Genomic DNA, 17,172 nt, shown 5'->3' on the forward strand with positions numbered 1-17,172 from the left:
TTGGTGGCGATGGGACTCTGAAACTGAGAAGGCCACAATTCCGCTCTTGGAAACTAGGTTTGGGACCCCGCCCTGAGAGTGCCTGCTTCTCAAGCTTCTTCTGCGGACGGATTGTCTTCAGATAAAGACATTGATGTCTTCAGCGCATTGATGGAACAGTCTGGACCTCATTTTTGTTCAGGAACACTGCATTCCACAGTTTAGGCAAGGCCAGTAGGAAGGAACTGAGGCACCGGCAGCAAGAAAGAGGATTTCTCTTCTGTCCCCTGGGGGACGGCTGAAAGGCAGATTCTGCAGGTGCTCCGCTTTACTCCCTATCTCTGGCTTTATCTTCCCCCCCCAGACCTTGGCTGACATAATCTTGCTTCCTAGTTTGCCTTTTTGTGAGAGCTTGTCCTGGAATCCAGAATCCGTGACAAGAGCGGAATATAAACCTTCCTCCAATATAGAACTGGCCCTTGGGAGTCTCCCTTTCTTGTCCCTCTCTGGACCCCGGTTTGGCTTGTGATCTGGCTCTCACATTCTTCCAACGATTCTATTCATCTCCAGGAATGTTGCCTTCTTTGCTTGGAGGGCAGCAGACGTAGCTCCGTGGGCCTGTTTCCTGACAGTAGTATTCCAAGAGGTAGACAGATTTCCTTCCTTGTGTCGAATCTCAGTCTCGTTCAATGCAAGCTGATGGCTTTTCTGCTGTGGGAAGGGCTTGCTCCATCAGTCACCAAAGACTGTGTGGCGATGTCCTTGGTTCGTTTGGTAGCATTATTAAATTATGAAATTAATAAAGCTTGACGTTCTGTTTGCATGTTGCACAATTCCTTTAGGCGTCCATCTCCTTTTCCTAGATGTTACTCTAAGTGGCCAGGAGAAACCACGTAGCCCCTTCGATTCAAAAGCTCCTTATCAAAATAGCCAGGCTCATCCCAAGTTCTACCTCCCACCAAAAATTAAGAACCTAATTCAGACAAGTTCTTGGCCACAGCATTCTTCTTCCGGTGTCCAACCACATAGACATCATTTTCTTTCAAATCCCACCAGAGCCCGTTGAACATGTCTGACAAGATTTGGTGGATGGCACTGTAAGTATTCCCTCAGATGGTAGAGGCTCTGCCCCATTTCCTTCTGAGCCCTCACCAGAATGGCCTTTGAAGTCCATAATTCTACCAACAATCTCTTTAAGACCAGAATTCTAGGCTTTTGCTAGTAGGCACCTTAAAATTCTTTCAGCCTCCACTCATTATACACTTTCGAAACCACGTCTATGTTTTCGGTATTTGTTAGAGAAGCATCCCACTTCTGTAGCCAGATTTCCCTCAGAGTCTCATTAGCCTGCCTTTGACTTCCCCCTTAAGGTCTCCTTCCACCCTCTTCATTCCATTTTGAGTGAGGGAGATGTTAGGGTTTCGAAGGGATCCCAAGGCCAGGTCAGCCCTAAGAGGGGAGGAGGGGATATGAGTCAAGGACTCTGAATTAGAACCAGTGCTAACAGCCTAGGCTTAGCCCTCAATCAAGGTGATCTGTGCAGAACTTTGGGTGAATCCAATCTCCCCACTGGAAAAAAATGTGAAGTGGGGTTAAGAATGGTTGCCCTGTTCACATCTCTGCCACTTTATACACCACGAGGGATTGTCAGATTTAGCAAATGAAGAATCTAGGGCACTTGTGTTTACATTTGAATTTTACATAAATAGCAAATAGTTTCTATTATTTTCCAAATGGGACCATTCTTATTTCTTTTTCTTGTGCTATTTGATGGCCTGGGGCTTCCAGGAGGATTTTCAGTAAGCTTCCATGACAGTGATTGTCTCACATACTTTCTGAGGGCTAGGAATTCAGGAGCCCCTTAATTCAGTAGTTCTAGCTTGGGAGTCTCTTGTGACCTTATAGTCCAGCTGCCAGCTAGATTTCTCCAAAGAAGATTTAAAAATCATCAATAAGCACATTAAAAGACTGTCAGTATCACTAAACATTAGGAAAATGGACAGCAAAGCCACAATGAGATACCACTTCAGAGCCACTAATCCAGTAGCCACGGAATCTATTCCAAGTCATGGTGAGCCCATGTGTGTCAGAGTGGACCTGTACTCCCCAAGGCTTTCTTTTGAATTTTTCTTTTGTTGTTATTGTCACCGGAAATGCAGGTCTTTTATCCTGAAATGGTACAGCCAATTTCCCCACTCCAAGTCAGAAGAAGAGACTTTAAAAAAAAATCATTTTGTTAGGGGCTTGTACAACTCTACCACAATTCACCCATCCATCCACTGTGTCAAGCACATTTGTACATTTGTTACCATCATCATTTTCAGAACATTGTCTTTCTACGTGAGCCTTTGGTATCAGCTCCTCATTCCCCCCCTCCCCCATCCCACCCTCCTTCCTTCATGAACCCTTGATAATTTATGAATTATTATTTTTTCATATCTTACACTGACCGATGTCTCCCTTCACCCACTTTTCTGTTGTCTGTCACCCTGGGAGGTGGTTATAGGTAGATCATTGTGATTGGTTCCCCCTGTCTCCCCCGACCTTCCACTTCCCTCCTGATATGGCTACTCTCAATATTGGCTCTGAGGGACTTACCTGTCCTGGATTCCCTGTGTTTTGAGCTCTTATCTGGACCCATGTACATGCTCTGGTCTAGCTGGATTTTCAAGGTAGAACTGGGGGTCATGATAGTGGGGGGAGGAAACATTAAAGAACTAGAGGAAAGTTGTATGTTTCATCGGTGCTACACTGCACCCTGACGGGCTGAAAGAGATGTTTTTCTGGAGAAGGTGCACCAGTGAGGAGTCCACAACAGTGCAAAACAGACCTTCTTTCTGGTGTCCTGTTTAAAACCAGAACCCACAGAGAACATGTTCCTTTGACTTTGGAATGTACGCTTCGGGGAGTGCGTATGGATGTTGGACAGTGTCACTAGGGGAAATAGCTGCTGTCCATGGGCAAGCAAACACAACAATAAGGTTCCTTAGGTCTTAAGCCAGTCTCAGGAGGCCTTTGTTGAGTCCCTACAGAGCAGGGCCTCGCTTTTAATCACTAACAGTCTGGTAAGAGGAGACTCTCTGCATTATCTGAACCTTTTAGGTGACATCTCATCCAACCTGTCTGCTTTGGGGAAACATTATGAAAATCCCACAGAGATTGCGTTAAGTGAAGTACCTTAGGCTAACTCATTTTGCAAGGAGCATTCGTTTCTCTGCATTAAGTAAAACAACTTGGGTCACATCACTGTTGAGAAGATACACCAATCCAAGAGTTTCTACATGTGCTGTTTAGTAGCGTTGACTACATTCTTTGAGTTCTGCCACCATTCTCCCCCATTAACATCAATTCACTGTCCAGCAAGGCTGCTATCTAGTCTTTGACTTGTTATTACTAGTTCGATTCCATACAGATAGTTTTTAGTTATTCAGCTAGATTATTATTTGGTTTTAAAACTTCAAGGGATGTTTGTCTAAGGTTTAAACCATATGGCAGGGCAATAGTTCCTTAGATTTCTCAACGGCTGATCTTCTGGAAGTAGATCAACAGGATGTTCTTTCCAGGTGGCTCTAAGTGAACTTGAATTGCAACTAATTGATTAGTGACTGTGGTCATCACCTAATCTGGTGTCAATTTAATGATTAAGAGTGTTGGGTGGATTCTAGGCTATCAATCTGAAGATAGCCAATGAGACTTCTGTGTGGGCATGGCCTTCTCCTGAGAAGGGAAATCTGGGAAATCTGGTTCTTCCTCCTTGGAGGCAGAAGACACCTCTCTCTCTGCCACTCCTGGAGAGACATTGCAAGAAGACAAGCCACATGGACGCAACCAGACCTCGGAAGCCAGAGAAGCCATGGAGAGACCCCTGCCAGCGCTGAGATGCTTACAATGCCACTGGACCCAAAGACTTCCTACCCACTGGCTTGTGATCATCCTGCATTTGGCTTTATTGCATGTGTTTCATAAGCCTGAAGAGGACTTTATAGATTGGTATCGGACAGATGAGCTAATATCAGATTTATGACCTTGGACTGGACTGGGTTGGGATGTTTTGTCAATGTTCAATTCCTCTTATATATAAACCTCTCCCTTACTATGCCACAATATAGTATATTTATACAACGGACTGCTTTTGAGCTATTAAAAATGAATGAACTATTGATACATGCTACCACATGGGTGAGCCTTGACAGAATTACGCAAACTGAAAGAAGTCAACTACCCACGCTACCATATTGCATGATACCACTTACATGAACTGTGCAGAATAGGCAACTCTATTACGACAGAAAGTAGATTAGGGGTTGCGAGGGATTTAGGTCAGAGGAGACAACAGAATGACTGCCAATGGCGCTAGGGCTTCTTTTTTGGGTCATGGGAATGTTCTGAAATTACAGTGGCTCTGGATGCCCAACTCTACACCCGGATTAAAACCCATTGGATTGTTCACTTCAGATGGGGGAATTGTATGATACGTGATTCTTTATCAATCAACTATCTCCCGCCCCTCCCCCCCAAATATCAGATGGCACTGCTACCATCTGGAGGCTTGGAGGATCTGCTTCCAAATGGCTCACTCACATGGCTGATGGCGGGAGGTCTCAGCTCCTTAGGCTGCTGAATATCCTCATGATAAGTCAGTCATTTCTTTTGGTCAGTGAGCCCAGAGAGAGACAAGGAGGAAGGTATAATGGCTTTTATGACCCCGTCTTAGAAGTTCCATTGCTTTCATGGAGAGAAGAATTAGACTTGACCATGGGAAGGGAGGAGGATCACAGAATTTGCACACATCTTTAAAAATATTATTATTTTAAAAATCATTTTATTGAGCTCTCTTATAGCTCTTATCACAATTCATCCATCCATCCATTGTGTCAGGCGTATTTTCACATATGTTGCCATCATCATTTTCAAAACATTTTCTCTCTGCTTGAGCCCTTGGTATCAGCTCATTTTCCTCCTCCTCCACCCCCTCCCTTCCTCATGAACCCTTGTTAATTTATAATTTTTTTTCCATGTCTTACACTGACCACTGTCTCCCTTCACCCACTTTTCTGTTGTCCACCCCCCTGGAAGAGGGTTATATATAGATCATTGTGAGCAGTTCCTCCTTTCTCCCCACACCTTCCCCTTCACCTCTTGGTATCACTACTCTCATTATTGGTCTTGAGGGGTTTAATCTATCCTAGATTCCCTGTTTCCAGCTCTTATCTGTACCCATGTACATGCTCTGGTCTAGCTGGATTTGTAGCATAGAATTGGGGTCATGATAATGGGAGGGTGGGGAGCATTAAGGAATTAAAGCAAAGTTGTATGTTTCATTGGTGCTATACTGCACCCTGACTCGCTTATCTCTTCCTTGTAACCCTTCTGTAAGGGGATGTCCAAATATCTACCAATGGGCTTTGGGTATCCATTCTGCCCTCCCCCTCATTCACATTGATGTTTTTTGTTCTGGGTCTTTGATTCCTGATCCTATAGACACCTCATGATCACACATGCTGGTGTGCTTCTTCCATGTGGGCTTTGTTGCTTCTCAGTTAGATAACCACTTATTTATCTTCAAGCCTTTAAGACCCCAGATGCTATATCTTTTGATAGCCGGGCACCATCAGCTTTCTTCATCACATTTGCTTATGCACCCATTTTGTCTTCAGTAATTGTGTCAGAAAGGTGAGCATCACAGAATGCCAGGATTTTAGAACAAAGTGTTCTTGGGTTGATGGAGTACTTGAGTAGAGGCCCAGTGCCCATCTGCTGCTTTAATACTTAGCATATAAGTATATGTACATAGATGGATTTCCCTATCGTTTTATATATAGATATACTTACATATGTACATGCCCATATTTTTTCTCTTATAGATCATTTTATTGGGGTTGCTTACAGCTCTTAATAACAATCCACACATCAATGATAACAAGCACATTTGTACATATGTTGCCATCATCATTTTTTTTTTACATTTTATTAGGGGCTCATACAACTCGTATCACAATCCATACATATACATACATCAATTGTATAAAGCACATCTGTACATTCTTTTCCCTCATCATTTTCAAAGCATTTGCTCTCCACTTAAGCCCTTTGCATCAGGTCCTCTTTATTTCCCTCCCTCCCCGCTCCCCCTTCCCTCATGAGCCCTTGATAATTTATAAATTATTATTTTGTCATATCTTGCCCTCGCCGGCATCTCCTTTCACCCCCTTTTCTGTTGTCCGTTCCCCAGGGAGGAGGTCACATGTAGCTCCTTGTAATCGGTTCCCCCTTTCCAACCCACTCAGCCTCTACTCTCCCAATATTGCCCTTCACACCCCTGGTCCTGAAGGTATCATCCACCCTGGATTCCCTGTGCCTTCAGCTCCTATATGCACCAGTGTACAACCTCTGCTCTATCCAGACTTGCAAGGTAGAATTTGGATCATGGTAGTGGGGGGGGGGGGGAGGAAGCATTTAGGAACTGGAGGAAAGCTGTATTCTTCATTGGTGCTACGTCGCACCCTGACTGACTCATCTCCTCTCCTAGACCCCTCTGTGAGGGGATCTCCAGTGGCTGATAAATGGTCTTTGGGTCTCCACTCTGCACTTCCCTCTTCATTCACTATGGTAAGATTTTTTTTTTTGTTGATGATGATGCCTGATACCTGATCCCTTTGACACCTGTGATCACACAGGCTGGTGTGCTTCTTCCATGTGGGCTTTGTTACTTCTGAGCTAGATGGCCACTTTTTCATACATGCTCATATTTAGACCTTTCTAATTGTCCTTTGCCTCCTAGTTCTCTCTTCTATTTCCTTTTACTTTCCTCTATCCCACTATCATGTTCAGCCTTCATTCAGGTTTCAGTAATTTCTCTTGGTTACATTGCCCTTGATCAAGCCCTACCAGGCATCCTACACTCTCCTTAGCATCGATTTTAGATCACTTGCTGTGATCTAAAAAGAGAAGCCTATAAGTAGTTCCAGGTCTGTTTGTTGACCTTTAGGAACATTTTCCAGTTGAGTCTGATGGGGTGCCACAGTCTGGCCCCAAAGTCTATTTTTGGTATTCCCCAGGGACTTCATGGCTTTTCTCCCCTTTCTGCTCTGTTGCACGCCCTTAGTGTTTTGCCCCGGTGTGGTAGGGTCAGATTAGGCATAATTCCCACACTGTGTCTCCAGTATTGTCCCCTGTAGTACTATGGGTCAGTGAGGGACGTTGTGTCTCGTGGTGGTCCTCTCTGTGCATTGGCTGCTCGGAGCAGGAATATCATCCTTGGGGTTTGGTAGGTCAAGATGTGTTCCACTCTCTCTCTCTTCCTTTTTCATTTGCTCCTGTGTGCTCTGATCAGACATGCCCCTCTCCCTGAGCTGTAGCTTCAGTGTTGCCCTCTGAAGTGCATTCTTCTTGGGGGTGGGGTGGGGCTGGTGTCTGTCCACATCGTTGGGATTGGGACTGGCCCTCCACACCTCTCCATTGGTTTGCTGTTTCATGCCAGTATATTGCATTCACATCTTGGCACAAGGGGTTAAAGTGTGGTTCCTCTCCCCCTCTTCTGTGGAGGTAGAAGAAATAACCGCGCCCCCCCCCCTAGGGTGGGTTTGTTGAGCACATCTTTAAAATTTCAGCTTCTAATGTGGCTCCAGAGCTCTGATGACATCCTGAGCTGTTGAGCACAAGGTTTGCCGGTGGAAGCCACCAGTTGTTCCATAGGAAAAAGGTGAGGCTGCGTTCCTGTGAGATTTGAGAAGTCCCACTCTGTCCTACATGATCCTTACAAGTTGGACTTGACTTGATGGCAATGGGTTTTTTGGGGTTTTTTGTTTTTTTTTGCATTGTTGATTTGAATGTTGCTCTTTTGGCTAGAATGGCTGCAGGAATCTGACGCCCTCATCACTCCCTCACCTGTCTTTACAATTCCTAACGTCACATGCTGCCGAATGTAAACCAGGGCTTCGTATCGAGGGAGATGATTCGTTTTAGGTAGACACAGTTGAATCTCATTCTTTCTTCCCCCAAGTCTGCGATTGGTTTCAGTTTGCGGCAGGTGTTGCTAAGGGGTGAACGCCTGCCTGGATCTCTCATGGAGAAGGTCCTAGACCTACTGATTCCTACTTCTGAGCCCTGGGAGATACTAGAAGACTGACTTCTGGACTTCCTCTGCTCATTTGCACTGTGGGGACCGGCACCCGCCTAGGTGCTGTGGTTTCTCTCTTCCTGGTGTCTGAGGGTCTGGGCTTTGCTGTTGACTTGGGGCTCTTCTATGGGCAGTCTGTGCATTGGGCTCCTTGATGGCTGGCAGAGAACTTCTCTGTGGGGCACCCAAGTGGAAGGCTCTTTTAAACCCATCCCTCCAGCCCTCTCCATCTCTACCTTGGAAGACATCAGGCCTACAACACAGCCTGAAGGCTTTCTTAGGGGTTGGTGTATACCCTCAACCTTTATGGCTATGGTGGAGCCCTTATGGTTAAGCACTCGGCTGCTTACCTACCAGCTGCCGCACCAGAGAAAGAGGTGGCTGGCTGTCTGCTCCAGTAATGAGTTCAGCCTTGGAAGTCCTGTGGGGAAGTTCTGTGGTTCGTGGTTACAATGCTGTTGTTCTAATCCCACTTGGGAATGAGCAGTTCTTGTTACAGTAATGAGGCAGGGTCCACGTACCTGGTGTTTTATGGCCATTTCTTTTGAGATATGAGTGAGCTTATACAAAGAAGCAGACATGGGGGAAGAGAGACACCAAGCCACAGGAAGAGCTCCCAGGAGCAGAAGCTCAGGAGAGACCAGGAGCTTCCTCCAGAACTCACAGAGAGAGCAAGCAGCCTCCTGGAGTTGGACTACAAGGTTCCCAAACTGTGAGACAATAAATGTGTTTATTAACGCCATTCACTTGGAATTTGGTCACAGCAGCACCAGGTCACCCAGACAGCTTCTCTATCCCATCCTGCTCTCTCCCCATTGGCCATTCATTTCCTCCAATGAATCCCAGGTGCTTCTCACCTTGTGGGGATGGGGACTCTCCCAGTCCTCAATCAGCAGGACTATGTCAGTCCTTGCCGCCTCTTTCAAGCGCACTCTGTGCAAGCCTGCCCCCTGTGCCTGGCACGAGCAGACATCCAACAGTTGTTTTGAGTCAGCCTGGAAAGCTGGGGAGCTAGGCACTGCCCTCCCCTTTCTCTGGGCTGTGCAGGGAGCAGCAGAGAACCCCCTAGGCAGAGGGAGGGGCACCAGCCAGGCCCATGGGGAGAAAGGCCATGAGAATGGGGAGGCTGCTAGGAGCTGAGCTGGAATCTCCCAGGCGCTGGGAAAGCAATTACCCCACACTTGAGGTGTGTGTGCGTGCATGTGCGTGTGCGTGCATGTGTGTGTGTGTGTGTGTGTGTGTTGTAGGTGTCCAGACAGACCTGGCTCCTCTCCTGCTCCAACCTGGGGTTCCTGGCTATCATTCTTCCCAGGCCTCACTCATTCATCTTTGCACCGGGGTGAGAGAGCTGACTGCCCTGCCCTGCCTTTCCTGTCCCAGGGAGGGGCACGGTTGTGACATCCAATGAGGTTATGGCTGGGAAAATGTCACACGGAGGATGTCTCCGTGATTCGGGGGCGGGAGGGGGGCAGGCCCCATGGAGAGGGAAGAGAAGTCACAGTGAGGGTGAGGCGGACCCACAAGTACGTGGCAGAGAAAATGAAGGAGACAGAGAAGGGAAGGGTGACAAGGAGGGGAGAAGAAAACATGATTGGGGAAAGAAGTGCAGAAAGAGACCAGAGGGACAGAAAGATACCTGGAAGGAAGGAGGCAGAGAGAGAGAGAGTTTGAGACACAGGCACGGAGGCAGAGTGAAGACCCACCAAGAGACAGAGAAGAAAACGAGGAACAAATTATGAGCCTTCCAGAGGAAGAGAGAGTGAGTGAGGTGGGGGAGATGGAACGAAATGATGAGAATCAGGGACAAAGAGGGAAAGAAACCAAGAGAGAAAGCATGCACGATGAGAGAGATCAGGAGACGGGGAGAGACAGGCTAGAAATTGACAGTGTGGATGGCGAGGGCACCTTCTCCCAGGACGTCCGCTCTCACTCCCCACTGGCCCCCACCATGGACAGGTGACGGCCCAGAGGAAAGGCCTGGCATCTGCAGGACCCAGCCTGAACCTGCCCTGCTGGTTTGCCTTCTCCCACCCCTGCTCCAAGGCCCCTGAGGTGCACCAGAGCCTGCCCCCAAGGCTGAGTGACGTGGCCACCTGGGTGGAGTTTGAGGTAAAAGCCTAGTGACACCCTCCTGGGCAGGCCCTGGCCTGTCTCCCTCTGGGCCCAGACCTCTTTGAAAAGACCTCAAAGGTCAACCCCAAGTTCCTCACGGCACAGTGGAGGAAACCCAAATCAAGAAAGAGTCAGGGTGCAGCCCCAAATGATACAGCCAGGCAGTGTCCTGGCCAGGGCTGGGTGTGCATGCTGACTGAGGTCGGGACCCTTGGGATTTACTCGGCCCTGGGCAATCGCTTCTTGCCCGTGGGTGTTCCAATGCTTCAGGGACAGGGCTGTGATGGTCAGGCCTCCTTGTCCAGTCTCCCCCAACCCTCCTGGAAGAGGCTACGGTCACTGTGCCCATTGGAGGGATGAGAAAACGGAGACTCAGCGAAGTAAAGGCGTGCCTACTGCCCCGGATCTGAGACTACCTTATCTGACTCAGAAGGCCATTTCTGCCCTGGTACACTCCCAGCCCCCTCCACTGTCAGGCAGGGATGGGCTGGAATTGGGGAAAGGGCACAAGGGTTGGGCTGCCCTCCCTATGACTGGGGAAAGCTCCCAGACGTGGTTTTCAAAGGTTAGACTCCTTCCCTAAGGAAGCAACTTCGTTCGGTCCTACCCCTGTCTTTTGCGGGGGGTGGGGGTGAGCGGGGGGAGGGAATCTGGATTTCCCACCACCTGTCACTGCTGGCCCTGAGGCCATACGATAAGCCTGTCCTCCTAGAGTCCTGCATGCATTGCACAGGTCCAGCCCAGCTCTGCCCACCCCCTCACACTGAGACATAACCTCGGGAACTCAGTGAAGGTTAGGGGCCATCAGGCAGAGGGGCAGAAAAGTTCCTTTCCAAGCCAGCCTGCACCCCCCACACCCAGCAAGGGCCCCCAAGAGCTCCACACCCAGGCTCTAGCCTCTCGCCAGCTGGACCTGTGATCTGCAGTCTTCTCCCCTTCACTGCGCTTCCCCTGGGGGTTGGTGGTTGAATGATACATCGGTTTGGGGGCCAGGGCTAGCTCAGCCCTCCTTTGATAGAAGAACCCCATCCTGCAAAAGTTGTGATGTGTGCATATCCCCCAAGGGTCACAAGCCACAGATTAAGGTGCTGCAGCCCCAGCTTCTGATCACCCTCTGCTCCCTTTGGGTCACAATCCTGTCAAGGGCAAAATGCCAGCCCTACCCACGTTGCCCTCCAGCCCTGCTCCCACTGCCTCCACCGTTAGACCGGGCGCAAAGCTCTGGGGCCAGACTGGGTTCTCACAGAGTCCCAGGAAGTGGAGAGCCAGAGGCGCTGTTCTTGGATGTAGTAAGAGCCCTTCTAAGAACCAGAAGTGGATGTAGTCAGGGGATGGGCGCTCTCTTTCCCAGAATCCCCTGAGCCCTGCCCTTGCCTCTTTCATCCAGCCCTGGCAGCCAGCCCCAGCCCTCTGCCTGCTTGATGGAGGTGGCTGTGGCAGACACCACTGGGTTAGGGGACACAAAGGGGCTTTTTGGGTCTCCTAGATACTTGAACACCCTCCCTCCCCAGGGACATAGGGAAACCTCTGACCCCCACCCCCACCCAAGGGTCCTGGGCATTGTTGCCCACAGTTCCCATCTGGGTGGGGACTAGACACAGGTGACTGGATGGTGCCGAGAAGGGCAGGGTGAGTGGGGGGCGTGGGCCCAGACAAGTGTGCTTCTTGGCCAATCAGCAGCCTGCCCAGCCGGTGGATTCAGTTACAAGGCTGAGATCACCTCATATTCCAGCCCTCTAGGTCCTCCTCCTCCAGCTCCATTCACTAGGGCCTGCTGCACCGCTTCCACTCAGCAGTGGCATGGCACCCGGCACCCGGGCAGGCTGGCTGCCAGGGCAGGCATCGGGAGGTTGTGTCTGCCTGTCAGGGCCTGGGCAGGGTGAGATGCGGGTTCTGGGGGTCTTTCTGGGAGTGCTGGGCTTTCTAGGGGTGGCCCTGGGGAACTCTCCTGTTCCCCGCTGGGACCGCACTTTCTGCCACTTGGCTGGGCCCTCCTTTGGTGGTCCTCTGGCCTTCCTGAGCTTCTTGGCCAAGGATGCTGGGCGACTGGCCTTGTTCCACACCCGCTGGGACGGCCACGGGAGGCTGCAGGCATGTAGCCGGCAGGACTCACCCAAGCTCATCGCAGCCTTCCACACCCTCTGTGCTCGGGAGACCACCAGGGCCGCCTTCACCTCCACCCCTGGGCCTGTGCTGCAGACAGCCCTCAACACCCTCCAGAGTCAGCGGGAGGCTTGCCAACTGCCCGAGGAGCTGCCAGCAGGTGCCGGGAAGAAACGAGTGACTCGGCAGAGTGGAACATCTGGCAGGGGGTACCACCGGACCAAGAGGGGCTGGACCATGCCTGGCACACTGTGGTGTGGCATTGGGAATTCTGCCAATAACTCGTCGGAGCTAGGTGAGCTGCCGGGTCCTGAGTGGGGGGAGGAAGTGCAGGTTTTAGTGTGGGCTGGAAATCTCCCAGGCTGTGTGTCCTTAGGGGGAATGACTTAGCTGCTCTGAGCCTCACTTTCCTTATCTGTAAAGTGAAGGTGGGGGGGGGGGGTGTAGGGAAGCCCTGGTGGTAGAGTGCTTATGCTTTGGGCTGCTTAACTGCAAGGTCAGCAGTTCAAAACCACCAGCAACTCTGTGGGAAGAAGATAGGGCTTTCTACTCCTGTAAATAGCTACAGCCTCAGAAGCCCACCAGGGCAGTGCTACCCTGTCCTGTAGGGTCGCTAGGAGTCGGCATCGGCTCCATGGAGTGAGTTTGTTTGTTTGTTTATTTTGGGTAAAACGGGGGTAGGAATCCCCGTGATGCTGTGGGCTAAGGATTGGGCTGCTAACTGCCACGTCTCCAGGGAAAGACGAAGCTGTCTGCTTCTGTAAAGATTTAGAGACTTGGAAACCCTAACAGGCAGTTCTATACTGTCTGGTAGTGTCATGCTATGCTGGATGGCAGTGAGATTTGGTTTGGCTTTGGCTTAAAGTTGGGGGACAAGGTGCCCTGGTGAATCCCGGCATAGGTGTATAAACAAAATCATGGGGGGATAAGGTCTTGCTCACCCTTGTCCTCACCACCCTGTGGAGGTGAGCTCAGCCACTCCTGAAGAGCAGGCTTCGTGGGCCTCGAGCCTCTGCCCTGCAGGGAGCTGAAGGCCTGGGTTCAAATCCCAGCTCAGCACCTGCTAACCAGGCAAGTCACTTCTCTCTGAACCTCGGTTTTCTCACCTGAAGAATGGAGCCGATGCCTCCCGGAACGCTGCTCGCTGTGCACTTGGGGGATGTCCCATAGAGTCACTGTGGTCCGGTGGAGTCTGACTCACAGCCACCATCCTCTAGGACCGAGCAGGGCTGCTCCAGAGTCTTTCTGAGGGTCTCGGTACTCTTGGGAACAGCCTTGTCTCGCTGCGGCGTGGGCGCGGGCGCGGGCGTGTTCTCGTCCGCCCACTCTCAGCACAGCTGCCTGTGCAGATGCCCAGAGCGCTGCTGCGGGCAGAGCATTTGGCACCTGAGTTGGAGCAGTTTGGCATCCTGGCAATGCCTTGTCGAGCCAGCAGGAAAGGCTGCACCCTGTCTGCCAGCCATCCCGTGACACCCAGGTTTATAACTTTGGAGTGGTTTGGGGACTCTGGAAGCCAACTCCGTTTCCCTGCTGGAAGACTTTCCTGGAGCTCCTGGGTGAGCTCCCGGCATCTGCAGAGGGAGTGTGACAGGCCGGAGGCCACCAGGCCATAGGTGCCAAAGCTGAGGCAAGAACCAGTCCTGCCTTCTTGGTACCAGATGGGCCCAGGACTCTACTGAGCTGGCATGCCCTCCTCCCCACCTGCAGGACTCTTCCACGGCCCTGATCTCTGTTGCCAGGAACACGATCACTGCCCACAGACCATCGCCCCCTTTCAGTACGCCTACGGCATCCGAAACTACCGCTTCCACACCATCTCCCACTGCAACTGTGATGCCAAGTGAGTGGCCGGCAAGGAGGGTGGAGGGCTCAGGAACAGGTCCAGCTCCTGGGTGCAGAGGGAACCCCAGAGACCCCTGAACAGTGGGGAAAGCTAAGGGCCAATGTTCCTGGCTGGTGGCCTCAGGGTGGGATGGGGGAGAAGCCAGGTCACCCTCTGAGTCCCGCCTTCGGCAGATTCCGCGAATGCCTGCAGAACCAGCATGACTCCATTTCGTACCTTGTGAGTGTGACCTTCTTCAACGTGCTGGACATTCCTTGCTTCCTGTTGGAACAGCAAGAGGCGTGTGTGGATTGGTACTGGTGGGGCGGGTACGTGACTGCTCTCCTTGAACCCTCAACCCAATCCCCAAGTCTGGGGAGAAGACACCATTCGTCTGTCTGTCCTTTAGGAAATGCTCCTCATTCTGCCGCCTCAGGGCGGAGACCCTCCCCGGTGCCTGCCACAGCCCAGTGGGATGAGAGGTGGGGTGGAATTGGCAGAGCCCTGACTCCCTGGAGATGGCCACAGAGGCTTCTGGGAAGGGCAATTCCAGGTTACTTACTAACAAGGACCACTAGCTGCCACCCTGCTCTGAGCGAGGCTTTGAACTGCTGACCCAAAGCCACCAGTTGCTCCGCTGGGGAAAGATGAGGTTGTCTGCTCCCGTAAAGATCGACAGCCGTAGAAGCCCTATCCAGGGTCGGTCTCAGCTGGAATTCAGTGGGGTTTTGCTTTGGGTGTTTTGTTTGTTTTAACGGCTCCCAACGGCCATCACCCAGGTGTAAGACATATGGTTCCATGCACCTCGCCCGCCTCCAGCCCAGAACTCTCTACAATACCTCCCGGAGCCCCGCTCTGAGAACCAGCCCCAGTCCATCCCCCACCACTCCGCAATGGGACAAGCACCCTCAGAAGTGGCCAGTACAGCTGGAAGGACCCGAGCACCCCAGCAGAGCCAAGGTCACAGCCCTCAGGGTGCTCCAGCCAGGCTGGCAGGGGCCATGGAATGGCTCCATTCATAAAGGTAAGCTCAGAACCTAACCCAGCTGGGTCCGTGGGCTGCAGTTTCTTTACCCCCCTGCGGACCAAGCTGAATTTCTTCCTACACTGAGTCTCCTCTTCCCTGGCTGCTCACGGGTGAGGCAGTTGGGCAGGATGGTGGCTTGGGAACACAGGTCCAAGTGCTAGGGCAGCCCCTCCCTGCGAGAAGGATTCCTGTCTCCTGGGTCCCTGGCTCTGTGTGTGAGGATCTGGGATTGGACTCCTTTCCAGTGCCAAGCCCCTCCCCACTTCCTCCATCACATCAAACCGAGACCGCAGAGGTCAAAATGAGCCCCTGCCATGTCTCCCCTTTCTTTCAGCCAGTCATCTCCCAACACCTTCAGATCCTGCCTCTTCAGACCTTACCCCAGAGCAGGCACTCTAGGCCCATCAATTTCTCTTTGTTGCTCAAAAGTCACATGCCCTCACTGACCTCTGCCCCGTGCTGTTCTGTTCTGCCTGGCACGTGCTCATCTCCAGGAAACCTTCCCTGACCTCCCCCACCTCTCAGAGTCTCTGTTCCCATGCGTGCAGCCCTCCAGGGCTGAGCCAGAGGCAGCAACGGTGCCCCGTTTACTGCCAGGAGTGCCCCAAGACCCTGGGATCCCCTCATCACTGTGCCCACCTCTAGGCGCCCACGGGGCCTGCCGCAGCTTCCGCCGCCTGGACCGGTGTTTGTACCAGATCGGGCCCCAGGAGACCAAGTTCCAACTGCTCAACAATGCCCACCAGCCGCTTTTCCATTGCAACTGCACCCGTCGGTGAGGCCTGCTGGGACTACCGTAGGGTGGGTCCCCCTTCCCACCAGGCACGTGGAAGGGCCACCCCACCCCCTGGCCAGCGAGGCCCCCTGCCTGGCCTGACCTGCCTTTGTCCCTCAGCCTTGTGCGTTTCCTGAGGCGTCACAACCCACCTCCGGGCACCAGCATGCTTTTGGGGCTACTGGGCAAGACCTGCTTCACGGTGGCTCCTGTGCTGGACTGTGCTGAAGGCAGAGGGTGAGTGACAGCAAGGGTCGGGGAGTGTGGAGGCCTGCACCTCCTTTGTGCTCCTGGCTGAGGAAGCAAAGGAGGGGCCTAGAGGTCTCCGAGCTCATTGCCCTCACCCCTTGTGGCCACCCAGGTCCAGCTGGAGCCCAGTTGGTCCACACGGGCAGCATCTCAGTTCTGTCATTGACCTCCGGAGTGGACCTGCCAAGTCCGCTGACCTTTCTGAGCCTCCTTTTTTCCCTGACGGGCGAGATGGCTGTAGGAGATGGTGCTTGTGAGGCACTTAATGCCCGATCTCTCCTAACTTAACAATTGCATTTCACTCTGCGCCTCAAAACCAACCCCTTTCCCATTTCACAGGGGAGGAAACTGAGGCCCCGGCTGGGTCAGGGGCCCATAGCCAGCTGGGAGTGTAGAGCCCAGGACGGGGTTTATTCTGGCCCTTCCCAGGTGCATCTCCCCCTGCCCTCTTTGTTGGTGGCCCCAAGTAAAGTGAACAGAGTTTAACATTGGTAAAGCGGGACACCATTGAGAAAACTCATCCTGGCGAAATAGCCACATGGCAGCCGAAGACCGTATACCTTAGCTTGTCATGCATTCTTTCCAAAAATCGGGACTTTTTAAAAACGCCGCGGGACACAGGGGAAATTGTTAAAAATCGCGACGTCTGGGCACCTTAGGCCCCAGCCCCACCCGAGTTCTCTGTGGGCCTCAGCCTCCCTGTCTGCAGACAAAGAGGGGCTCTTTAGCAGCCCTGACCGTCTGCCTCTCTCTTCTCTCCCCACAGCTGCCCGGGAAGCCCCAGGGCCATCAAGGTGTCCGCTCGCCATTTACAACGGCTTCAGCTGCGACTCCAGATTCTGGGTGGTGTCGAGGAGGGGTTCCCAGAGCACCCAGAGGGCCTGGTATCATTCTTCGAACAGTGCAGGAGGCTGACCCAGGTGGCCCGGAGCCCCCATGCGCAGTGGAAATCCTTGAGCCAGCACCCTGAGATCCAGCTCTCCTAG

At 51.9% G+C, this 17,172-nt stretch overlaps 1 protein-coding gene across 1 annotated transcript; it reads left to right on the plus strand.

The window, feature by feature from the left end:
• The first annotated feature begins 12,094 nt into the window (after window positions 1–12,094).
• On the plus strand, window positions 12,095–17,172 carry PLA2G3 (phospholipase A2 group III). Its single transcript, XM_075533407.1, has 7 exons — window positions 12,095–12,608; window positions 14,021–14,153; window positions 14,330–14,464; window positions 14,915–15,159; window positions 15,808–15,937; window positions 16,058–16,174; window positions 16,953–17,172. Exons 1-7 carry the CDS (start codon window positions 12,095–12,097, stop codon window positions 17,170–17,172), a joined length of 1,494 nt encoding a protein of 497 aa, XP_075389522.1.

Source organism: Tenrec ecaudatus, chromosome 16, assembly GCF_050624435.1.
Source record: "Tenrec ecaudatus isolate mTenEca1 chromosome 16, mTenEca1.hap1, whole genome shotgun sequence".
NCBI lineage: Eukaryota > Metazoa > Chordata > Mammalia > Afrosoricida > Tenrecidae > Tenrec > Tenrec ecaudatus.

What these genes read in the sequence shown, in the direction of transcription:
- PLA2G3 (XM_075533407.1), top strand. Translation starts at nt 12,095, where the DNA reads ATGCGGGTTCTGGGGGTCTTTCTGGGAGTGCTGGGCTTTCTAGGGGTG. An exon ending in CATTGCAACTGCACCCGTCG is followed by an intron (nt 15,938 to 16,057) that starts GTGAGGCCTGCT and finishes TTTGTCCCTCAG; the next exon opens with CCTTGTGCGTTTCCTGAGGC. An exon ending in GACTGTGCTGAAGGCAGAGG is followed by an intron (nt 16,175 to 16,952) that starts GTGAGTGACAGC and finishes CTCTCCCCACAG; the next exon opens with CTGCCCGGGAAGCCCCAGGG.